Below are 26,022 nucleotides of genomic sequence, written 5' to 3'. Positions count from 1 at the left end.
CGTAACTACCTTTTAATTGGATTATCACTGCCTTGAACGACTGTGCTCATTAACCGATCAATACTTAAGAATGTGTATAAAACACTTATCTCTGCAGTCTGATATTTTACTGGTATTTAGTAAGGAGAAAAATCCATGATCTGTTCAATAATACTAAAGAAATAGGGACTGATAAATGCCAGTATTGTAATGATTCCTGCTATGAGTTACATTTCCATTTCTATCAATCTACCTATGGACCATTTACATGAGACTTGTCAAATGTTTCACATTTCTCTCCCTTCGTGCAGACAAATATGTTATGAAATGTGTAATAATATCCAAAAGGTCAATCATTAAAGTAATTTAAGTGAAAATAGTTGCATCTATTTCACTGAAAACACATACACAATGTTCACATTAACTGGCGTGGAAAGGTATATCCCTTTTCTCTCCAGAAAGTTGTGAATTTGACCGCTTATATTGTGGCGTTATTCCTCATCGTTTAATAACTCTAATACAGTCACGGAAAACTAAATTTTGTTCAATAGTGATTCTTTGGCCAAATGCTCAGACTACTTCCTTGAGGAGTTACAGCATATTATTCTAGGATTAGATATAAATGATCTCCTAGTGCAGAGGTCACAGCAATTTCCCATTGTATATAGGAAGTCTAGTCAAAATAATTTACTGAACTATTTGCTGAATTTTCTTTCTTATTTTTTTTAAGTTACTTATACTTCAGAGGGATAGAGATTACCAGTTGATACAGAGATGGCAAAAAAAACCCCAAAAACCTGTACTCTATATATTATGTATAATGTATAATTAAGGATCTGACATAGGACATTCAAAAAGGAAAATTCTCGCAGTATTTCCACTGTTTTCTAATTTGAGGGCCCCAATGATGATCTAGAAGTGAGTAAATTTTTTTTGTCTTTACTTGCAAATACACATAATATTAGTGTCTGCACCTTTTTACTTTAAAAAGGGAAGATGTATGTAGTGTTACTCCACTGAGTATGCTGTTTTAATCAACTAAAGTCTAGTCAGAAGGGTACAGTTGTTGGCATACTGAAGTACTGTTAAGTTGTACATACAGCCATTAACTCTTGGCAAGTAAGTTGAAGAGCCAGAACTGCAAATGTGTGTGAGGATCCTTACTTACTGGTATGAAGATGTTTCTTTTCACCGCTTGCAGGATCAGATTTCACACCTGTAGCAAGGTTAAAAGTATTTCCAAACTCCTGAAAGGATACTCTGAACTCATATGAAAGTGTTCTGTAGTGTATAAATAAAAGCTGAATGTGAGCAACGTCAACAGATTTGTAAGTTCTATCACACTTCGTCAATATGACAATGTCATCAAAAAGTAAGAAAGTTAAACTGAGTTGGTAATATGTATATTAATTGGCCATTGAATCTGCAACTATAAACTTTATTTACGTAAAAATTACATGGAAAATACTCTAATTTTATCTAAACATGATTTTGCCTCATCTTACTTTGGTCTGTTTGAGATTGCTTCAGATGCTGTTTTTCTGCTAGGTTGAAATTTTGTTTATTTAGACTCTAAATCGGAGTCTTTTTATTTAGATTTTTAGTAGAAAGTAGAATCTTAACAAGTAGCTGCACTGCCTAAAATGTGTTTAACTTTTAAAAATGAGTAGATATCGCGAAAGTAAATAGATGAAAAAAGAGAGAAAATGGCATATCAAGAGAGAGAATAAAGTAGAAGAGTGAGAACTCCTCCAGCCCTGGATACTTTTATATTATTATATAAAATTATGTTACATTTGAGTTACAGATTGTTTTGGATATTGATTGTAGGCCAGAATTTAATCTGCACTTCAAAACAATGTTAAAATTCCCAAGTAAACATGTAAGTGGAATACTTTGTGGGGCACTTCTTTGGCCTCCAACCAAAACAGGATTATGTGTGCATTTGGATGAGACAAATGGCAACTCAAGAACACCAAACTGAATGACTTTTAGGTAGTTTTTGTTGTTTTAACATCTACCCAGTAGAGCAACACATACTGACATTACAGTACCATCTTTCATTCACATACCGTTGCCTTCCTGCCGAGGGGCCTTTCAGAGAGGCCTGGCTGCTGTCCTACCTCATACTATTTTTCTTCCTTCACGCAAAAGTATTTTCAGCTCTTCTCTAAATAGGCCACCTACCCTGAGCTGGTGTGGGGAAGTATCAAATGGAAACAGAAGGCCTTGCTTGATTCTGCCTCTTTCTGGCTTTTTTTTTCTTTGCAGACCCTTTCCCTCCTTCTGGGGCCTTCCTCTCTCCCTTATGTAGCACAGCATTATAACATTTGGGAAGAAATACATTAGGGATGAAGGAAGAGGCATTGGTGACAAAGTCCCATAATCTTTTTGAAGCTTAAGAACACATTTTCTTCTTCATCTTTCTAAGACCCTTTTCTGCCATCATCACCGCCACAGCAGATCTGCAACCCTTCTGCTAGGTAACAGTGGTGATGATCAGCAAGCCATGTTTTTACTGTCGTTTCTTATCCATAGCAAAAGGGGTTGGTGTAAAGGTAAGTAATACCCAGTTCCTGTTGTAGTGTGATCTATGCAAACCCCTGCCTAGTTCCAGCTCTTGTGACATGGTATATGGAGTAACACTAGTGTGTATGTAGAGCCATGCATATCCCACCGAATTTTTAGCTCTCAGGACTGCCTTTCAGCAGATGTCCCCCAGACTTTTTCAGGAATAGGACAACTTGGACGCTTCATCCTTTTTTAAGTAAACAGGTATAGTAGGTCTATAGACAGTTCACTTTAGTGTGATAAAACAAAGCAATTCACAGTTTCTTTTTAACATGAGGGGCCAAGTAGCAGCATTTTGGTTTGCTTTATTTGTGAAAAATAGTAATTTCCTAAAAACTCTCTTATAATGTATCTCTTCACAAAAGAAGAGATAAATTTGCATGAAGCTGGTCTGGTAGATTTGTTTAATGTCTCTTTTTTTTTCTCCTTTTGTTCATTATGTGTGTGTTCCATGCAGACTCCCAGGCCTTTAAACATCATTAAGCAGAACAATGGTGAGCAGATCATTAGGAGACGAACAAGAAAGCGCCTTAACCCGGAGGCACTTCAGGCTGAGCAGCTAAACAAACAGCAGAGGGGTAGCAGTGAGGAGCAAGTCAATGGAAGCCCCTTAGAGAGGAGGTCAGAGGATCACTTAACTGAAGGTCATCAGAGAGAAATGCAGCTTCCCAGCCTCACTAAATATGAGGCCCAAGGTTCATTGACTAAAAGCCATTCTGCTCAGCAGCCAATATTGGTCAGCCAATCTCTGGATATTCACAAAAGGATGCAACCTTTGCACATTCAGATAAAAAGTCCTCAGGAAAGTACTGGAGACCCAGGAAACAGTTCATCAATATCAGAAGGGAAAGGAAGCTCAGAGAGAGGCAGCCCAATAGAAAAATACATGAGACCTGCGAAACACCCAAACTATTCACCACCTGGAAGCCCTATTGAAAAATACCAGTACCCGCTCTTTGGACTTCCGTTTGTACACAATGACTTTCAGAGTGAAGCTGACTGGCTGAGATTCTGGAGTAAATATAAGCTGTCTGTTCCTGGGAATCCACACTACTTGAGTCATGTGCCTGGCCTACCAAATCCTTGCCAAAACTATGTGCCTTATCCCACCTTTAATCTGCCTCCTCATTTTTCAGCTGTTGGATCAGACAATGACATTCCTCTAGATTTGGCGATAAAGCATTCCAGACCTGGGCCAACTGCAAATGGTGCCTCCAAGGAAAAGAGTAAGGCACCACCAAATGTAAAAAATGAAGGTCCCTTGAATGTAGTAAAAACAGAGAAAGTCGATAGAAGTACTCAAGATGAACTTTCTACCAAGTGTGTGCACTGTGGCATTGTCTTTCTGGATGAAGTGATGTATGCTTTGCATATGAGTTGCCATGGTGACAGTGGACCTTTCCAGTGCAGCATATGCCAGCATCTTTGCACGGACAAGTATGACTTCACAACTCACATCCAGAGGGGCCTACACAGGAACAATGCACAAGCTGAAAAGAATGGAAAACCTAAAGAGTAAACCTTAGCACTTAGCACAATTAAACAGAAATAGGTTTCCTTGATGGGAATTCAATAGCTTGTAATGTCTTGTGAAGACCTATAAAGCACTTCATATAGAGAGCATGCCTTATCCAATATTAAACCCCTTGTCTTTTCTTTTCCTCCTTTTTCTTTTTTTTATTTTTATTTTTTTTTCTTTTAAATGAGTGGGTTACCAAGAAAAAAAAGAACGATTGTGTGGTGGCCTGAAGGTGGAGGAGATAGTAATGTGGGATATGGCCCACCAAAGCTAGCCAGAATGCAGGGTACCATGGCAAATAACTTTGAGAACATTTTACCGGACATTTAATACCTTTGCTATTGTGTAAGAGACATAACTGGCAAGAGTGCAAAGATGTGTATATGTATATACTGCTGCAGAGGTATAGTGAACATATGCACATTGTATATAAGAACTAGACTTGTTAAATATACAGATGTTAAAAGGTCATTTTCTTTTTTTTTTTAATTTGGGCTAATTTCTGCCCTGCAACATGCCTTAGGATCACCTTTTCCTCAAAGCTTTGGCAGCAATTTCATCTAGATGTTTCTCAGACTCAGCTGATTTTTAGCTACCATTTTGTCACTACATTCTTTCTGGCATACTTTAGTCTAGGAAAACCATTTTGTGCTAGTGAAGTCTCTAATACAGAAGCCACACTCCGGGTTTAATTTGCGTGGAACAAGGTAACCTGCTGTATTTTATTTTAATATATTTTAATATATTAAATTTCTAAACCTTAAAGTCTAAGGTTACTTCTCCACAGACTTAACATTGCTATACATACCAGTCAGTCCCTTCAGTAGACTTATACCAGCTTTTGCTAAGTAGCATTAAATGTCTTCATAGTACTTTTTAATACTTAAAGCTTTGTAAAAACTGTCCATGAAGGGAAAGCTCCTCAGCATAACTGCTCAGGGAAATAGGGCTAAATAACTAAATATTAAATAATTGGTTAAAGGTGCTGTTAGACGAGCCTCCATGCTTGCTACAAGGGTGTACAAGAACTGACTTTAATCATTTTCATTATAGTGTCCCAACCAGTAGTTTATTATTTTGCCACAGGGATGTAGAAGATATTACAAGCTACTGGATGCACTGTCAGATTAACTTATTTCATTAAAGAAGTTGGGAGAACAAATAGAAAAAAAACCTTATTTTTCTAGTAAATATTAATGTATTACATTTCAAATAATGGTGCCTGACATATTGAATAATTATTTTCTACAGTGTACGTATGCAACAAAGATATTCCATCATGCATTAGAGTCAGTTCTGGCTCTGCCTCGCTGTTTACATTTGCAAATGTAGCAAACAAGGTAATGAAGCAACTATTTCTATTGCATTAGGTATCTTTTTTTCTGTGTGTGTGCATTAAAGTTGTAAACGATAACATGAAATGAATGAAATTTGTTGATATTAATGGTATGGAAAAACAAGAAGGAAATGAAAATATTTTTATGCCTACTTAGGAGAAAAAGGGTAGCACTATTCATTCCAAGTACTTTTGTATTCTTAAGCTCTTAACTCACATTGTTATGCTTAAAATGATAAACATATATCCTCTTTTTATTGCTTTGTCTGTGTTTCAGAAGAAACATTTCAGAAATTATTTTGATAAGTGCTGTTTGACGATGCAGCACTGATGTTTTATTGCATTCTGTAGTAGCATTGCACTCCATTTTTACAATATTACGCAGTTGCTTTTTTGTTTTGTTTGGGTTTGTTTCTTTTTCGCAGTGCAGGGTCTTAGTTCCTTATGGTTGGATGGCAGGTGTAGCTCAACTGGTTCATGAATGTTGCAGCGAATGAAGTTTAAAATGTCTTTCTGATACTATGTTGTCTTTTATTTCTCCATTCATGCATTTTATTTTTTAAAATGTTCTATAAAAATATCTCTGGACTAAGTCCTCACTTGAGATTATATGTAAAGGGTCCTATTCTGATCTCACTTACATGCCGCCTTTCTCAGATTTTCATGTAATTGAAACTAAAGCATCATAAAAAGCAGTTCTTGTATTTAACATACCTGAATCTCACCACTCTCCCTTCTAGGATTTGGTGCACTTGTAAGATACTTAACCAGATAGACAGGGAGGTGGAAGGTAAAAGGAGAGTTGATAGGAGATGTCTTACAGGGGTTGGCAAAAGGAAAACAGGGAGGAACTGGCCTAAACATTCAGCACTTTGATAGTCTTTTGAAAAATAATGTGCCTAAAGGAGCTGGGAATGACCATCACCATGCATGAGAAGCACTTACACAGCTGATCACCAAAGGTCTCAGTGACCTTGGCAGTATTTCAGATGCTATGTTTTCACACAGGTGAAACATTATTGCACAGTTTCTCTGATTTGTTAGGCACAGACAGGCTATTGTTCAGCATTAGGCTTGCATTCCTTCCTGCTCCACCCATTGCTTCTATACTGGTGAGCAGCATATGGAAAATCCCACTCAATCCATTCATGGTTGAGTTCTGTAAACCTTTATTAGTGTTCTAGGTTAGCAAAGGATATTGGGCCACATTCTTATTCTATTTTTAGATGAATCTCCTGCTTGATTCCATTGCCGGACAAAGTCTGGTTATGTTTTTACTATTGTTCTCCAGTAATAAGTTCTGACTTGGTTTTTGTTGATCTATTTTTGTTGGGTATTTTTTGTTTCTTTTTTTTTTTTTTTTTTTTCTGTGGGGACTGAAATAGATTACCCTCGTTTTGTTACGTCAGGGTCCAGTGTGTGTCCTTTTCAGCTTTTCCAAGAAACGTTAGGCTCACTTAGCAGTGATTTTATTGGCTTCAGATTTAGCTGCCTGCCGGTTATCAATAGTTACTGTTTTGACTTACTTCTTCGGAGACCTACCTGTGGCTTCTTCACTGATAGAAGCTGCATCTTCATGGCAAAATATTTTATGGGGGACATGCGCATTATAAAACTTGAGCACCGCCCTGTACTTCATAGTATCTCTTGCTACTCAGAAGCAAGAGGCCAATAAGGAGAAATACACCCATCAAGGTTTGGGGATGAGGAGAAATGAAATGTTGAGAGTGCAAAGAACAAGACAGCTTTTGATATTAATAGTGCACCTAGATAGTGCAAATAAAATTTGAGGAAAGTGTGATATTCTTGCCATGACATATTGAGATGTTCTGAGATTTCTGTTTTGTAAGAAATAGGACCTTACCATAGCCTGTTCTCTTTGATTGGAACTGGGGGGGCACAGTTTTGCTTACTAACAAAAATGAGGTGATTCCATTCGTATTCCAGTCCCCCTCACGATGAATATTAATCAAAAGAAGAAATCCTGGCATGGAAAAACAAATATCCTGTTAAATAACTCTCTGATGGAAATCCATGTTAGCACACACAATTAATTAGTGCACCCACTGCATTTCAATCCACTTACAGCACTAAAACATAAACTTTCAAAGAGTCTTTATTTGTTCTTAGCATTCCAATGTATTCAAAGTGTAGTGCTTCTCTTACTTATGAATGGTTTTTGGAGATCTGAAAATGCATCTCAAATTGGAACCCAAACTTAGCAGAGGGTTCAAAAACAGAGAGTGTGTGGTATTTAAACTTGCAGAATAGGAACAGTTTCCACTTCTGATGAGTTAACGCTGTGTGTAGTCATGCAGCATCTTCTACAAACAAAACTGTCTTTAAGCTATCACTTCATGGCTACTGCCCCCTAGTTTAATGCAGCAGGAGATGACGATTTTCAGGAGCACAGTTTGAGTTCAGGTCCTAAACTTCAAGCACTTTCCAACAGAAGTTTTGCACCAGATTGTCTCTATGCTGAAAGATGATGCTGGATACCTTCTTTCTTTGCTTTGGCTAAAAATGTACTGGTGCACTTGTGTCAGTTCTAAAATAGAACATAGAGACATCTCGGTAAGTGGAGGCACGCTGAGGGTGAGAAAGAAGTGGGTTTTTTTTTTCAACTAGGTGCAACAGAACAAAAGTGACCAATGCTAACTGTATGCAGTGCTGAGACGTAGTGGTTGTGCAGTGGAGAGATCTGATCTAGCAGCTGTGGATAGGTGCTTGGTTCAGAGGTGGACTTTTAAGACAGTGTTGCTTTCTAGTCATAATTGCTTGTTTTATGCTCTGAGGATATTGTCTGCTATCTGCTTTTGCCCAGGATGTGTGAATATATTCCCATTCTTGCTCCTGTATTGATTTTTCTTGGCTAGCTTAACATGCTAATTCCTGATACTGGTCAGGAAAAGCCAAAGAGATTAGAAGTTCACTTCTGTTCAGCCAGAAGGGTAGATACATTTCCTTCTGCTTCTGTGGAGACAGTTATGCTTGGCAAAGGATAGTGAGCAATTTGTCAGCATATCCCAAATGTGACAGATAAGTGAAAAATCCCTTCTGAACTTTTCTGTAAAGTTAAGATGAGCCAAGTAGAATGATTTGCATAATTTCCTTACCCCAGAATAGGATTCATCCCTACCCTCTTCCTCACAGTTTTCTTTCATTCAGCCAGCTCCGGAAAGCCAGCAGTTGGTGAGATGCTACCTATACAGTAATCATATGTAACCCCAATTTTCCTCTTCTTAAGGGGATAAAAGACAATAATTCAATGGTTCCCAGCCAAAGCCTTTTTTTTTTTTTTCGTTAGTACACTTAGTAAAGTAAAATGCTTAGAATAAATGTAACAGCTACTACTGTTTTCTGTGCTGTGTCCTATCATTTTGGTCTCTGAGCTCTACATAGAAGGAGAACAGGAGAAAAGGAAACATCTCAAAATGCCATTGTATATTTAGCTTATAGAAAATTCACCAGCAGGAAAAATAGAAAAAAAAAAGAAAAAAAAGTACTTAATAAAGAATGACTTCATGTTGCTAAAAACCATCATTAAACTTGTAGCCCTGATTTGACTCTAGAATGTTGGCTCTTATTGTTTTGTCCTTACAACACATGGATGTGTTTTTTGTTTCGTTTTGTTTTGGGTTTTTTTGTTTTGTTTTGTTTTTTGGTTTTCATAGTGCATGTTCATTTCTACTCACAAACATGTTCTTGGTGTATTTCTTATGCAAACAATCTTCAGGCAGCAAAGATGTCTGTTACATCTAAACTTGAATAATAAAGTTTTACCACCAGTTATAAATCAGATTCATGTCATTGTTTCTGGGGAGAATGTAATGTCATAGTGTCACTGCAACATCGTGGGGCTGGGGAGGATAAAAACCTGGAGCTGAGCTGCTGTGGTAGCTCAATGTGGCCTGACAGCATCTGTGAGTAATGGCTGATGATTTCAGCTGAAAGGCAAAGGCAGAACTGCACAAAAAGTGACTGTATGAAAAGGAGAGAAGAATCTTTGAAAGTAGATTAGCCCTATTTCAGTCCTTCTGCATTATGGACTCTAGATGGGATCCAAAACTCCTTCAAGTCAATGACAAGGTGTGGAGTGAAATTCTGTTTCAGTGGCTTTTGAACTTTTTTTTAATAATTCATCATCCTGGCATTACATTGCTGGTTTCGTTCCAAAGAGGAGCACATATCAGAATAATTTTGAGGATGGTGTAAGACAGGCTGATTCTGCAAAGTACCTCAGGGTTAACAGTTCTACCTTTCACACGAAGTCCATGGTGGTCTTTAAATACTCCCCAATACTGAAGACAGTGGTTTTACGTCACGCCTGCAACTCATCCATGAAAAGCTTGCTCCCATCACGCAGGCTATTGACTCAACAGTGACTCAGGAGCAGTGTGCCACCTACAAAGTTGCCACTTCCTCCAGCAGCCTTGGAGGCTTCCTCAGAGATCTCGAATCCAAACACTGACCAAATCAACTCAGCCTGGTGTTTCTGTTTGGATGAGCTCACAGCCCAGGGTGGTATGGCTCCCAGCCATAATTTCCATTATGCTGTAATTTCCTTTCTCCATAGGTTTTTCTCCTCTCCATGGTTGACAGAGCGTTCACTGTCATACAAAATTATTTTTTAAAGTAATGCAAAATGGTAAAATCTGTTTATAATGTTAGAGTACAAATGTTCGAGAGCTCAATTTTAGAAGCGCTGTGCCAGAAATAACTTCCCCCTTCCATTCATTCTTTCAATCAATTCAGATGCAGACCCTATGCATTTTCAGTCTCTTTTTAATTTCCTGTGATTAATAAAAATAATAACTATCGTAAAGAAAGAAAAATCTCTCGAAGACATTTTTGGAGACATCAACTTTGTGCTTAGTCTTCATACATTCTGAAAAAAAATACTATCTGCAAAAGCTGCTCTATGAATATCAGGAGACTGTCTACACATATACACTGTCAAGATAGATGTACATACACATGAGCTGTACATACATATACAGAGAAATTTGCAGACATGTATACATAGATATACAATATGTACAGATAGACATATATACATACATTACCTACTGAGAGAGAGGGTTAAAATGATCAAATATTTTCACCTGTTGACGATAACGTGTTCTTGTTAAAATCTAACCCTGATCAGCGGAATCTGTCATTAATCAGAATCAAAAACAGTGCTTAATGTTGCACTTCTGTCTCCATATACATATGTGAGTCTATAATTGTAAGAGCTGATGACCTCAAATTTTCCTTTGTGGTTCTACTATTTGTATAGCTTAGAATGTTAATGCCTTCCTCTTATAACAGCAGTTCCACATGCAAACTGCTCATAGAAGTGCACACTGAAACTGTTATCAGGTCTTAATATATTGTGATTATAGGGTTTAAATTTGTGCCAAGAATCCAGAGACTTCTTGTTCTAGCAGCAGTGTCTTTGATTGTTTCCTCTTTAGGTTTTACTACTGCCGTCTTGGCATAGGTCAGAACTTTTTTGTCCCACATACAGCATGCCCAGAATATAAAAAAAAAATACATTTGTCAGTAGCAGGTCCTGACCCATATCAAAGATTTATAAATACATAAAGACTTTGGAGTATAGAGCTGACACATAAGAAAATGGACAGAATGAATTAGCAGCTTTATTCTCTGGGGAGGAGAAGAAGAGTGCTTTCAATATTGTGCTCTTGGGGAAGAAGTTGGATAGTTGCCATATAACCTTATTTATTGATGAATCACAGAAAAGTAACTTCCACTTCCACACTGTCTTTATAAAATTGTGTTGACAGTAGGTGGGGATATGAAGTCAGTGAAACAGCAGAATGTCAGTGAAAGAGTTCAGTTTATTTGTCCGTACTTTAACCATGGTGGGCAATTACGCTGGAGGGTTAGGACAGCTGAAACCTGATGGAGGTAGAGTTTGCACTGACACCAGCTACCCTTGAATTCCCTGAAGAGTGACTAATCCTTGTGTGCAGAACAACAGTTTCAGTGGGTCTCTCCTATAAATTAAAGTGTCTTCTGCACATACAAAGGAATAGAAGTGTCTTTCACACATTGTGGTTACAATGTCAGTGGAAGTGTCTGATTCACTTCCTAACACTGCTGTGGAATTGACAGCTTAATGGTGAGATTGATAGGGTGACAGTTCTGTCACGTACCTATGAACAGCTCCATCAGTGCTGATACAATGTCAGTGAAGCTGCCCAGAGTAGAAATACAACCATTTAAAGGAATAGAAAAGAAGTGCATTTTAAAAGAATAAAAACTGTTACAAACTGTGTAAAAAATGGTGACTTGAATCTGCCATAGATAAGCCAAGGTTAACACTTTGCTTTGTGATGGCATTACAGCTTCTGTGGTCTTGTTTCAGAGTGGATTCGTTTTGCTTCTGACTTGTAGTACAAAAAGCAAAGCCCCAGCATAACCTAGCTCTCTCCTCACTGTACTGTTCTTTTAAGAAAACAAGACAATTAAGGAGTGTAAGCATGGATTAGGAAAGCTTTTCTTTTGTCATTTCATTTCATATCACTTATTTTGGTTAAGAAAAATTATTGCAAAGCAACATTAGAAGACGTTATTTCCCTTTTTACTCAAAGTAAGATACTGAATTTGATAGAACTGGAAACAGAATCCAGGGTATGAACGTATAAGATGTGGAAGCCTTTCAGAAATGTAAGGTGGTTTTTCAAAGTTAATGTTCCGTAAGGGTGGCATTCACACTCTGTACTTCGGATATCCAACTGTAAATGCTCATTATGAACCTCATTTCCCTATGCATGGTCAGAACAGGAGCTTAGGAGATGTTCTTAGCCACTCTCTGAAGGGGTCCAGCCTGAATGACCTTTTAGACTTCTAGCCTAGGTAATTCTGTGATTACAAATGGTCAGAAATCCAGTCCATTTATGTTTCTCCCTTATGATTCTGATATATAATGCAGGGAGCAATTGGACACAAAAAAACTGAAGCAAATCTGTAGATGGAAATGGTGGAGTGAATCAAGAGCCCTCTAGGTCACAGGCCACTAAGAGATCAGAGCTGCACACAAGTACAGTACACCCCACGTTAAACACATAACTCTTAACAGGTGTACAAAGGCTCTTCCATCTATTTATGGTTCCATGATAACTCATTGCAGTAAATCTTTGGTAATAATGCATTAACTTATACAATTAAGCACAATGTGCTACTGCTGATACACTGACAATCACTATCATACCCATTAACATGCCTCTGGCTAACTTCTGTATTATCTGTCAGTCAGTCTCAGAACATTCACAGACACTGGGTAATGACTGTGTGCAAAGCTTATGGCTAGAGCAGTCCGTAGCACATTTTGGCTGGGACCAGTGATGTGCTTCTAGCCAGGTGCTGGGCGCAGCTGAGTGGTCAGCACTGAGACCACTCCCAGTTCTCTGGGGCAGGGGTATGAATGGCTCTGTGTTGCTCCTACCCATTCTCTTGAGAACAGTTTTCCACTGGGAAGCACTGAGAGCCATGAGATGCATCCTGAGCCACTTAACATGCTGAATGGGTGTGGGCACATTTTGGGGGGCATCACATTTGCAAGTATTTGCCACTGTGGGCCCCATGTTCTCAGACCAGAGAATGGCCTTCTGTATGTCTGATTGCCAGCATAGTCATTGCCTGCTTACTCATTCCCCTTGTCTGATGGGGGGGCCAGGGCAGCTTTGCCTGATTTTAAGTATCTATAATCTGCTCTAGTTATCTGGATAACCTTCATGGGTAGAAAACGTGTTGTAGATAGGCATCCACTGTAGTAAAGGGGAGAATGTTGCCTAGTACTGGTGGGAGGAATTAGTATTATTGAACTCAGTTGTAGACAGTTATACAATATATACATAATAGATGTCTGCACTTGATCAAATAGATCATATTTTTGTTTTTCTCTTACATTATGGTCTCAAGTTGCACCAGGGGAGATTTAGGCTGGACATTAGGAAACACTACTTTTCTAAAAGAGTGTTCAGGCGCTGGAATGGGCTGCCCAGGGAGGTGGTTGAGTCACCGTCCCTGGAGGTGTTCAAGAAACATTTAGATATAGCGTTGAGAGACATGGTTTAGTGGGGTTGTATTGATGGTAGGTGGATGATTGGACTGGATGATCTTGTAGGTCTTTTCCAACCTAGCTAATTCTATGATTCTATGATAATAAATTTTGTGGGCAAATCTTTAGCTTCTAGTAATACAAACAAAGACACAACAATAATGAACATTCCCATGCTTCCCGTTTCCTAGAACTGAACATGACCACCCATTCCAAGCTGTGATAATTACAGACACTTTTGAAACGGCCCTATTTTTCTTGCCCAGAAAAGGGCAAATATATTTTTTTAAACAAAATCTTTCAGTTCTGTTGTTGTGAGAACTTATTTTCTGAAAAAGGACTTGTTTCAACACGTTTTTGTGAGCTTTACTTAGAGCTTAGTAAGTTTTATTTCACTTCCCATTCTAGGAAGATTCTGGCTTGACAGTAGAAAGTCCCAGTCTGTGCCCACATTCCACATTTAAAAGAGTATTTTTGCTAGCTCTTTGATGGAAGCCAATCTACATACAAATCCTGAACTGCTTTAATTATTCAGTTTAAAAGATCTTAATGCAGGTTTGTTTTTTTTTTAACAAAGCACATTGTTCTGCTTTTTGAAGATGTGCCTGATTATTTTCTGACAGTGTCTATACATACGTTTAAAGCTAGAGGCTGCTGTGACATTTTCATCATGACATTATGCAATGTCGTCCTCTGTGTGCTAGACGAACTAGTCTGTTAAAATCTTTTCATGGAAAGCATGCAATTAACTGTTACAAAAGCTTGTTTCAGGTTAACCACAACGAGAAGTAATAGAGAAGATTAACTTACCTACATAGGCCACCAAGTTTGCACTTAAGCTAGATTTCTCCATTTCCTGGAAAGAGATTGTGCTGCTGTTGAGGAGACATGGAATAATACAGAACTCCCTGAATTACTGGCATATATGAAAGGGCAGGCTTTACCCTGCATGTGGTAATAAATGATAAAGACATTTGGCCACAGAACAATGACAGAAAGCCTAAATACACAGAAAAGATAGGAAATTCAGAACATAAGGACTGGAAAAAGTATTAATGGAGCAAAAGTGAAATGCGATTACATTTAAAAAAATGGGGAAATATGTACTTAGTAAAGGTTAATTATAAGGAAATCTTGAGGCTACTGAATGCACAAGTATAGCAAAATTCCAGGGACTTAGGGAAATGTCAGATATAACCGCTATCATACAATTACTGTCTGATTTCTGGGAACACGTCTTGGAAGAGGCCAGACATTTTCTTTCTATCAACTGCCTGAGGCCACAATTGCAGCAACACTTCAAGCTGGAGATGCTGCCAAAAGAAGCAGTCCCACTCGTATCTTCCCTGTGCTGCTTTCTTCCTTCTGTTGCACAAGTATTTGTGTTTCCATGAGATATTCCAGATCAGGGAACTAATCATCTCCCGCTTGCCCCCAAAAAGGTGACTTTTAACCCTCATTAATTCCCTGATCCAGTTCCCAGCGCAGCGACAAAAACACCTGTGTCAGCGATAAGTATGTGGTGGTAAAACGAGCAGTCAGTGATGTGAATAAAGGTGGTACAGGGTTTTTCTTGGCACCTGATCTCAACCTGAAGTGTTTAGAAACCTGTAGTCCAGGGGGCTGTACCGATCCTGCTTGGAGCAGATTCTCAGCTATACATCAAGACTGACTTGTGTTGCTCGGAGTCCCTATGCAGGGTGGGGGCAAAACCTCAGTTGCAACGATGCAGACATTGCTTTTCCTGTGCCAGAGAGATGTCTTGTCCTTCGGTGAGCATGGCTTCGTTGTCCTTCATGGCATGACTACAGCCAGTCTGCTTCTCCTTAGGCAGAAGGGGTGATCAAGTCCTGCCATTTCCTCATGCCCAACTGCTGCTTTTTGCAAGTGCCTACTTTGCCCACCCAGATAAATGGATTTCATGCACTTCTAATGTTGCAATAAAAACTTCACCCACTTCTCCCTGTGCGTCCTGATACACCACATAGACCACATCTCCATATTTGCTGCCATACTGGCATAAAGCTGTGCGCTGCAGACCCTCACCAAAGCAAGCTGCTACGGATGAGATACATAAGGAGGTGAAGGGAACCAGGTGGAGAAAGTTACGAGAGCGGTTATCAGTTTCACCTTATTTTGATGGAAGCTTTTTCCTTTGTTCTCCCTCTCTCTCTCCCATTTTCTCCTTAGATTCCACTTTGCCTCTTGCAGCTCATCACTAGACACTGTAATATTTGCCTGTAAAATAAGAACTCAGTTTGATAATAGGACAGTATCTGGCTTTAACCACCTTCCCAGTATGGTTGCCTCTAAGGATTCTAACTCCCTAAACTATTCATTGTCACCAGGTAAGGGATTAAGATGGGACAAGTTTAGGAAACATTCTCTGAAAGAGTGGTGAGACCTTGGAACAGGCTGCCCACAGAGCTGGTGGAGTCACCGTTCTTGGAGGTAAATGGGACACTGGGGGACAGTTTACTGGGCCTGTTTGGGATGGGTTGACAGACTAGATGATCTTAGTGGTATTCTCCAACCTTAATGATTCTATGATTCTGAGAAATGAAGCAGCAACTGCCTCCTTATCTGCCCACCCCCAGTGTATGGAATGATGGGTGTGGGGTGTGCAGAGGGCACGGCAACGCACAAATCTAACGATGCTGAATCTGCTGTGCCCTCCTGCTACACACCTGCTGCTGCCTGTATTTATCCACTCCTGCCCCATTGATTCACAGTACATAGATACATGGTACAAATCCACCACCACTACCACCCTTCGGTTTGTGTTTTCAGTGAGTACAGAGGACAGAAAAAAAATGGGGAACAGAGAGGAAGTTGGAAAAAATAAGAACTACAGATCCTGAACACCATAAAAAACACCCTACTGTAGTAAATTTTAAAATTATAAGACTCCCTGAGGTCCCACTGAAAGCGGAGAAGCAGAAAGGAGAGAAGGAACTATGGCCAAAGATTACAGATCCGTAGCACTACTCCTTATATACTTAAAGCACATTGTAATTAAATGAATGTATTTTGAGTCTCTGCATTAAAATAGATGATAGAGTCTGCTTTTTCAAACTGAAAGCTTTTTCAAGCTGTCTTTTCCTGAAAATCAGACCTCTTTTATTGTATGTGAAATTGTATGACTGAAACACATGGAAAATCTAGACCTAGAATATTTTAAATAAATTCTATAATTAATTAATGATAATTAATTATCATGAGAATGTTGGGGTCTGAATAAGGAAAAGAAAGCAAAGACATTGCATTTTTGTGTGTGTGAGTTCATAGCAATGAATACTATGGAATGTGCAAGAAGGATTCATCCTTCTTATACCGAGAAGAACGTCAAGACCAACCCATGATCTGAAGTATGATTTCTGCTTCTCAACTTAGATTACAATAATTTTGCATTCTATTTTTAAAGCAAAGTTTTCTGAATTTTCTATAGAGACTATGCACTGGGAGGTCTTCAGTGACACCTTGAAATGCAATTTTCCATAAAACATTCTGGGTAAGGTATCTACCTCTAGTTTTAGCAACAGTGAAAATGAACTTAGTCAATTAGAAAAGTACATGAAATTTAAAATAAAAATATCAATACTTTAGCCTACATCTGGCAGGACTGTAATTCCTTCTCTTACACACAAGAAATGTGAAGGAGTAAAAATGGTCTCACATTTATAGCACTGTTGCTTCAGCAATATTGAGTTAATGAACCTCCCTGACAAACTTGAGGAAATGGAGACTATTTCCTGGACGCATAGAAGAGTGAATGAAAATCTCTGATACGAGAGACAAAAGCCGAGACATTACAGTGAAAACTAGACACAGATATGTACTGAGCTAAGTAATATCCCTGTTTCCCATTGCACTACTGAGATAACAGAAAAATAATACTTAGCACCTTGATTTTTTCAATATCTCCAAACCCTCCTGCTTCCACTGAATGAATACCTGCTAGAGTCACAATCTGCATTTACTTTATTAGCCCAAAGAACTGATGTCATTTACTGAATCAACATAATTTCCTGTAGATTATAGGTTTCCTTAGAGGTTTCTTGCTCTAAGTATCGATTATTCCCAACCCTCTTTAATTCTGGCCAGAGTGCAGCACAAGGGAAGCAAGTCTGCCAATAACAGCCAAAGAGAAGCTATTTGCTGGGCCATGAGCCTTTGCCAAAAAGCAAGCAGAAATTAACACTCCCTTCTTTCTTTGTTTTACGTTGTCACTCCCTCTGGAATATGCAGCTTTCCAACTGGCTTCTCCTTTACATGAGTACCTTCACTCTTGTTCGTTTATAGATAGACCTTGTAATTTCCCAGCCCTACTCATATATTCCTACATTCAAAAAGACAGGATATGAACATCCATTGTGTGAATACTGCTTAAACATACGATTATATTAGAATATTCTTATAAAATCATTTTATTTTCCTGTAATACTATAGCTGCCAATACTGGAATGTAAGTGAAATGTATACTGGGACATGAAGATATAAAGATATATGAAATGACTTGGATCAGTATAGAATTTGCTTTTCATATGGTCTTCCATTATTTTGGATTTAATTCAGGCAAACTTTCTAAGCTAAACATTGAATTCAGAGGTAAGGGGTATGTAAATGCCTATGTTAAAATACATTTATTCATGTACATGAAATAATTCAGGCATATGCACTTTAACATCTGCTAGAGGGACATCACTGCACTCTAAATCTGAAAAAAGCATTCTCAAATTATTTATCCTGCTTCCACTGAAAAATAAAGTTTTCTTTTTATTACTCTCCCTCCATGTAGAATATTAACAGTATTCTCCTAGCTTTACAAATTGCTGTCTCTAATTTACGTAAGATTACCTAAGACTGAATAGAGGGATCTTCTAACCTAAATAACCTTGCTTTATTTTTTTTTTCCATCATAGCTTTGCTATCTAATAGAACTAGGTAATAACAAAAGCACCTTAAATTACGTATGCCAGTATTAACGATGTATATTACTTATCACGAAGTTTTACAGTTCTCCGAAACTTTTAAGCACATTATAATTTAACATGAAATTATGGGAAACAATAACATAATTAAATGAAACTTGGTCAGTATTTTATATTGTTCAACCTGGCCATGTTTACTGCTGCATTTCAGTCCTGATATCTTGGGCAGATCAGCTTGAGCAGCGAGCTCTGGTTTCATCTTCCATCTTCATCGGCTAACTTTGATCTACCTATATCACACAGAGTATTTTCCAGATGGCAAATACAATTATCAGAGTCAGATGAATTTTCAGGAAAAGAAAAAACTCCTAATTCATCTTGTGAGTTTGCCTCATATTCAAAACAGTGAAGCAGGATGGAAATCTTCATTTGCTGGATTGAAAAATAATCCTACCTTTTTTATTTCATCTTATTTTTGCCAAGAGGATGGTGTAAAGAAACATGCCTCTGTGAACACTGCCTTTGTCAGGATTCCCACTGTACACATTTTTGAGTCCTTGTATGTTGTTTTGTTGTTTTAGTCAGTGATTTTAACCTAGTATTTCCAGGGGGAAAAAAAAATAACACTATAAAATATAAATAAGACTGAGACAGAAACACATCTATCTGATTGAAAAGAAAGCTTTTCTAGGATTCCCACAAAATCCCCACAAGGTTGCCCATGGAAAGAACTGAAACTGATTTATATGGAATTTTCCTTGGAATTAATCATATTGAGCACATGAACATATTTTTATTTTTAGGGGTGGTTTAAACTCCATCAAATGAAGCAAGCCAATAAATCCATGATATATCACCCCTTCGTTTATCATTTTTTTTAAAAAAGTCTGGATAAAGGGTAAAAGTCTTTATAGGAAAAACTTCATCTGTAATGAAGTTTGGGCCATACAGCCTTCAGAACAGATGAGCTTTTCTGGGACCCACCTCATCTTTACCCAGATAGGATCCTACTGTCTCAAAAATTTAATCCACTTCAGAACTGTTATGTGTGTAAATTCTAGCTAGAGTCTTTTTAAATCTCTTTAATCTCTTAAACATCTCCCCACATCTCAGCTGATAAAAACTGAGATAAAGTTCTTTGCTTCTTGAATTTTAAAATATAACTGACTTTTTGCTCTGCATTGCCATATCATTTCCGTGATTTGATTTTGGTCATAAGTAAGAGTTAAAAGATGTGTCTAAATGAAGATGAAATTGATTAAGGTGATTTGGGATGAAAGGCACAATAGAAATGTCAAATATTGGTACCATTCACTTCATTAGTGGGTGAAACTAGCAAAGAGTGTCTGCAGTCACCTTCTCATTTAAGACATTTGATTGTTTACTTAATTCTTTCAGAAAAAAAAAAAAATGACATTACCCTAGATTAGCTGGAAGTTGTCTAACACTTTGGTTTGAGTTTTTTTTTTTTGTTTGCCTATGGTGTTTTTTTTTTTTTTTTTTTTTCCTGGGGACATTTAGCCTGCTGTGAGCACATGTGAAACTCCTGTGTGCATGTCAGAAAACAAAAAACAAAAACAAACAAACGAAAACAAAAACAAACAAACTTGCTGGCACTTATATGGCATTTGAGAGATTAACTGAAGTTCCTTAGATTTTACTAGAACACCAACTATAAATGGTTAATGGTATATTGATGGCATTACTCTAATTATGGGTAATTTCCCCTCTCTTTTCAAAATAGCTGTCTTTGGTTTGCTTCTCAGAAATGTGTCTATTTATCAGCCATTTTAATATTTCTTTGAATTTTTGCAAGGAGTAATTCTAGCTAGTATCTCAGTAGGCTTCATTACAAAACTGGATACCTCATTACTGTAATTATTATTTGCCTAATATTTGTTTAGTACCTAGAGCATGTTCACTGTTAACAAACATGAAAATATAAAGACAGTCCATTTTCTGAAGTGCTTCAACTCTGAAAGCCAGGCATGCTGAAGAGGGATGCACTGGAACCTCAAGAGGTAAGGATGGCTTCTGGTCAAGAGGATTACTCGTGGAGGTAAGTGTGAGTGGCAGAAATTGAATTTAGGATTCGGCTTTTCAAATTGCAATCAATCTTTTCTGTGAGTATTGTCAAAGAAACGGAAAAATCTTGGCCCTGTTGAAGTCAAGGGCAAAACTTCAATTGGTTTCAGTACAGCTCTTTCCGCAGTAGGATTTAAGGGACTCAGAGGGAGAAAGAATAATATTGGAGTGACTGGAATGTGGTGGACTTCCCAGAAAATGGATCAGGGGTAAGTTCATCATCTTCTGAAATGTAAGATGCTGCTGCCTATGTCTGGACACACAATACTAGTCTAGGCAGGTCCTTTGATCTGCACATGTATATAAAATACTTTCTGCCTCCACAGCAACTTCTAATCACATTTTCCAAGTCCTGTAATCTAGCCAAAACAATAATAGTAAATCATTGATATTCAGATCTTAGGCTTGTATCACAATAGACAGGCAATTCTCCTGAAAGATCTAACTCATTATATGTGCCGACAAGGATTTGATCAGTGCTTTTATGAAGCCTAATGTAGTTTCTGCATTTGAAAGAAATGGCTGTAAGAATCTTTGAAAGATTTGAAACCGCTGAATAAAAGCTCAAAGACAGTTTTTTTCCTCTCCCGCTTTCACTACTTTCTTAATCAATGATTTCAATTTGTCATTGCTAATGGCATTATCCCTGACACCTTCTCCTGTGACATTTTTTTCCTGCTTAAAAGCTTTCCCTTCTATTTCTATTACTTAGCCTTCATTTTCCTTGTTCTTCTGGTAATTGAATTTCTCTCAGTATCTTCCCTGGGCTTTGCTGGTTGTGTAACTGTGTCAAAGCACCAAGTGTCAGCTTGATACTTCTGCAGTTCAAGTAGCTGAGGTGGACTAGGGAAGGATCTGTCTCATTTTAGTAGAATTCACTTTACTGACAGTTCCAGTCTAGTTTGGAGCATGAAGGTAGATGCAATCCGCATCAGTATTCTTCCAAAGTTACTTGAAAAGATCTCTTTTCAAATGAGTCCTAGAATTGTCTGCTGATTTTCCCACGTGCTTTGTGGCAGCTTTCAAATAATTATTGTCCCTTACATTAACTACTTTTTTTTTAACCTTTGTTTCTATGCTACTAAATTAGAAAATAATTTGAAAGGTTCTTGTGTTTGTATTTCCCAAATGCCAGGTTTTGCTCCTTTGAATTTACCTTTATACTATCTGGGAATTGTGTTTTAGAAACAAAATACATATTCCTGAGTCTACTACAAAGGCATAAAGAAAAAAAGTGAAGAAAAAAAAAACAAAAACCAGCCAAACTCCAAACCTTGCTATTTTCAAAACCTCTGTGTTCCAGTAATTCTACCCAGGTGAAGCTTTTCTCCCAGACAAAAGATTCATAGATTCATGACACTGGTCAGTTTTCAGGTGATGAAGCCCAATACCAGCATTTATAAACAAAACAAATAATACCTTATGTTACTTGAAGATTTTATTATTTTATTTTATTTTATTCTGATTCACTGGTATGGAGAAGAATGAAGGTCTGTAGACTGAGCAAATCAGAATAGATTTCTTCTTAAGGGCTGGAAGATTTGTTGCTGACATCAGCAGAATTTTAAGACTTCTTCCCTTCTTCTATCTCCATCTATTTATCCTCAGTCTGCAGACTGATAAGGTTAAGGTTGGAGACTGCTGCTTTACTGAGAGCTTCTGAGAGCCCTAAGTACAGCGGGGTCTATTGCCCTCTACTGGGTCGAATTTCACACCTGTTTCAGTTCCTACTTAGTAAATTTCTGAAGAGGTTTCTGTAAAGGCTGGTCTGCAAGTTGCTGCTCATGTCCTGGAAGTAGCTCACCTCAGAAGAACTGAGAAACCCTGCTGTAAATACCAGCACTGTGCATTTGAGACAGGATGAATGAATTTCTCCAGCCCGAAGTTGCAGATTACATTGAAGGCAGAGTTGGTACAGATGTACTCCTGCAAAACAGTTTAATCCTATATGCAACTAAATGCAACTATAGAAGAACTTCGCAACTATATGACAAGAAAATCATTACTTGCATTCTAAAGTTAATTTCAACCAGTTTATACCAATGTAGTTCAGAATTCTTTGAAGTGGTTTCAAAGCAAATCTGTCATTGATCATCAGCTGCAATATGTGCATGAGATGTGTTAATTAGGTTACCGTCACCATCAATCCTATTATATGGGTAGCTCAGGACTCTTTGCAGAGTCTGTGCTAGATGCTAAGTATCTGAATTTCTCAATTCAATGGAAAGGATTGTGTAAGGTTTATGTTTCTCCCCTACTAATGTCATAGGTGATATTTAAAAGATTTAGTGTTGCACCAGTTGCAAAACTGTTCTGTAGCCAGTTCCCTTTCTTCAAGATAATTCCACAGTAAGCTGAAGAGCAGGGAGTATCTAGCAGCTCCAGCTTACTCCATCATGAGCTTAATGAAATATGGAGAACACAGAGGGAGAGATTGGAAGTTTTCATTCTGATATTACATGTCCTTGACATCGGCTTGAGTTTTGGGCACAAATCACAGCATTTTGTGAGGAAGACCTTGACTGGAGAATTCAGAGGAGTGGCTATGAGTTTTCAGAGCTTTCCGCCTGGGGTTTGGAGTTCATGGCTCTTCCTGCAGAGCAAAAATATTATAGAGGAAAATTATATTTACATATACTGTGAATATATTACATATATATTCATATATGTATTCATGTATATATATATATTTACATTCTGTGAATGTATTACATATTCACAGAAAAATCGTGGTTATTCTCAATGTTTTTGTGGTGGATTGACCATGGCTGACTGCCAAACACCCACCCAGCTTCTCTCCCACTCCTCTGGCTCAAAAGGATAGGGAGAAAATAAGACAAAAAAGCTCATGGGTTGAGATAAAGACAGGGACATCACTCCGTGACTACCATCATGGGCACCACAAAGGTGTTACAGTCATCCTGTAACACTTCTACACATCCTACTCCAGGATGCGGTCTCCACAGACTGCACTTTGTTCACAGAAATGTGGGTTCCATGGGCTGCTCTGTGGGTATCTGTTCCCCCATGGTCCTGTCCGTGGGCTGCAGAGGAATCTCTGTTCCACTGCTTGGAGCACCTCCTCACCCTCCTTATTCTCTGACCTTTCACAGCTGTTTCTCACACTTCCTTTTTTTTTTTTCATTACTCCTCAAACTGTCTTACAGCATTTTGACCTTTCTGTAAATCAGTTTTCCCCAAGGTGCCACTCTTTTAGCTTCTGGGCTCAGCTGTGCCCTGTGATGGGGCCCTTGGAGCAAACAGAAGCTGTCTGGAATTGCCTGTGTCTGGCACAGGGCAGCCCTGGCCTCTCCTCACAACTGTCCCATCCAGCTGCTCTCCACTTCCAAAGCCTTGCTGCAGACACTGAGTGAAGCTTTGAAAATATCAGTTAACTAAGTCTTTTTCAGAAGGACAAGGACAGGCACACTGAGCTATCAAAGCCTGTTCCAGCTGGGTTTACAACTCTGCATAGTTTCCTTATACACAGGTCCAAGCCGAAGTTTCATCTCCCCATTTGTTCTAAGTACCACTTTGTACCCTGGGTGAATGGCAGATTGGGTGCTAACAGCCTTGGTGGAATAAGGATTGCAGTGGGCAGCTGTCTGAAACAAGCCACACAACCCACTTTTGTACACTGAAACAGTTTAGAAAATGGCAGGTAATGCAAGTAGCTTTACTCCAGTGACTTCCTCAGGAATTATTTCAGATGATGATGTATCACACTGAGTTCATTTAATTTAACAGCAGAAATTGACATTTGAAGATGAAAGTGTTAGTCTGGAATCCACAGTGAGTGGCTGAAGAAGCTAATGATTGAATGCTATTCAGAGTGCCCTGGGAGAAGTCATCGTTATACCATTTCTGCTCTTTTATTGTTGCCTATAGTATTAGTAACATTTTTTGCAAAGAACTTTTGAGGAATAATCCTTGTTTTTGTTAATTGGTCTTGCATTGTTTACAAGTAGAGCATAGAGAATATGTTCTGTATGTTTTACCTTTCCAAGTTAAATTGCCATTGACTATTCCCTGTAGACGCTGACGTCTAACAAATGTAGAGATATAGCAGGCAAAAGGCACCATGATACATAGAGAGCAACTATGGGAAGACTCTAAATATACACGTATACGTAGGTATAAAGATTATCATTTTGTGTCTGACTGAGTGTGGAGTTTTAGGAATGCTTGTAAAAAAATGTTGGGGATTATCAGAGTGGAACTGCTGTAGACACATGGCTTGAAGATCTGGAGGTGTCATTCTAGTCTGGCTCACTGTTTTGTTCCCGGAGAATAAAAAATTTAACACCTTACAGAGATTCTTATTTATCTCAAACGTAAAAGTTGTGTTTTCAGAATGGAAGGTCATGTGTTTTGTGGTTATGATTGAGTATCAATGGGAGGTACAATAAGGTCATGGTAGTCATACAAGTGGTATCTGCTTGTGACATTTTTCACTCTGCAAAATCAGTGCTCAGAACTAGGGTTTTTATAAATAGGTTTAGGAAGTAAAGGGAAGGTGAACTATGTTGATTAACGTGCCGTTGTGGTACTACCCTGACCATAATTGAATTGCCATTTCGTGAGATTGTGTTGCCCTCTAGAGGTTGGTCCCCAACTGAGCTCTGCAAGTGGGTCTTACTCGTCAGTTTGTGTAGCGGACCTCTGTCTATGGAGGAAGAAGTTATTCAGTTGAGTCCCAGTTAACACTTGTAACTCAATGAATCAGTGAATTCCACGTCTATGGTGTGTTCTCCTTAATGGCTAATGTTTTCTTGCAGACTTATTTCTTCAGTTTCTTATTGAGGCTTGATATCTAGTTTCACTGGCTGAAAGCCACTGAACAAGTATACTTCAACACAAAAATCAAATATGAAGAATGACAGCAGGTCTAAAATGCTCTTCTACCATCCAGTGAAGATGATATTTAATTTGGTCCCCCAAAGAGTATTCCTAGAGGTACAAACTCTACTGTGAAGGCAATCAGTAGAAACACCAGAACTATTTTTAAACTAGTAAATTAAACTGTACTTCTTGATACTGGAGCTTTATCGTCTCTACTGTTCAGCTGTTAGAGAAGTCTCTAAAAATAGTGATCTTTGCTAACTTGCAAGCTTCTATATAATTCCTAGGAGTGTTTCAGGAAATAAACAGAGTCTGATTTTCCCAATATCTGCATGTGTGACCATCTTGTTTTGTAGCTAGAAAGGATTTGGTAGGATGGACATTGTCTTTTGCAGACCATTTTGTGCTTGAGATTGGTCCTAGAAGGCTTAATGTCCTACTGTAGCTACAGACGAAGTAATTTTCAACTGCTCTAGTGAAAATGTTCAGGCCAAAAGCATATTGTTTTATACCAATAAATTAAAGGAAAAACCTCATTAATTATAGTGACACATATCTAAGTTCTATAATTACAGGGCTATGGAAATTATTTGAGAGAAGACAGAAGATTTTTGAATAGATCTTTCTCCTAGTGTTTCTCAAAATTATTGCAAAATGGTTTGCTTTTTACCTACTGTTGGTTGTTTTT

General features: G+C 38.2%; 1 protein-coding gene across 5 annotated transcripts in view; it reads left to right on the top strand.

Annotated features, from left to right (window-relative positions):
- TRPS1 (transcriptional repressor GATA binding 1) overlaps positions 1 to 9,201 on the top strand; it is a 212,907-nt gene extending 203,706 nt beyond the window's left edge. For all 5 annotated transcript variants that reach the window (XM_021385769.1, XM_021385768.1, XM_021385771.1 and 2 more), the window contains one exon: positions 3,008 to 9,201. In XM_021385769.1, coding sequence (XP_021241444.1) covers positions 3,008 to 4,069 — 1,062 coding nt within the window. In that variant the 3' untranslated portion in view covers positions 4,070 to 9,201. The remainder of the gene's footprint in view (positions 1 to 3,007) is intronic.

This window comes from Numida meleagris, chromosome 2 (genome assembly GCF_002078875.1).
Source record: "Numida meleagris isolate 19003 breed g44 Domestic line chromosome 2, NumMel1.0, whole genome shotgun sequence".
Classification (NCBI taxonomy): domain Eukaryota; kingdom Metazoa; phylum Chordata; class Aves; order Galliformes; family Numididae; genus Numida; species Numida meleagris.
Note: the sequence above shows the minus strand (reverse complement) of the source record. Positions and strands in the feature narration are given on the sequence as shown.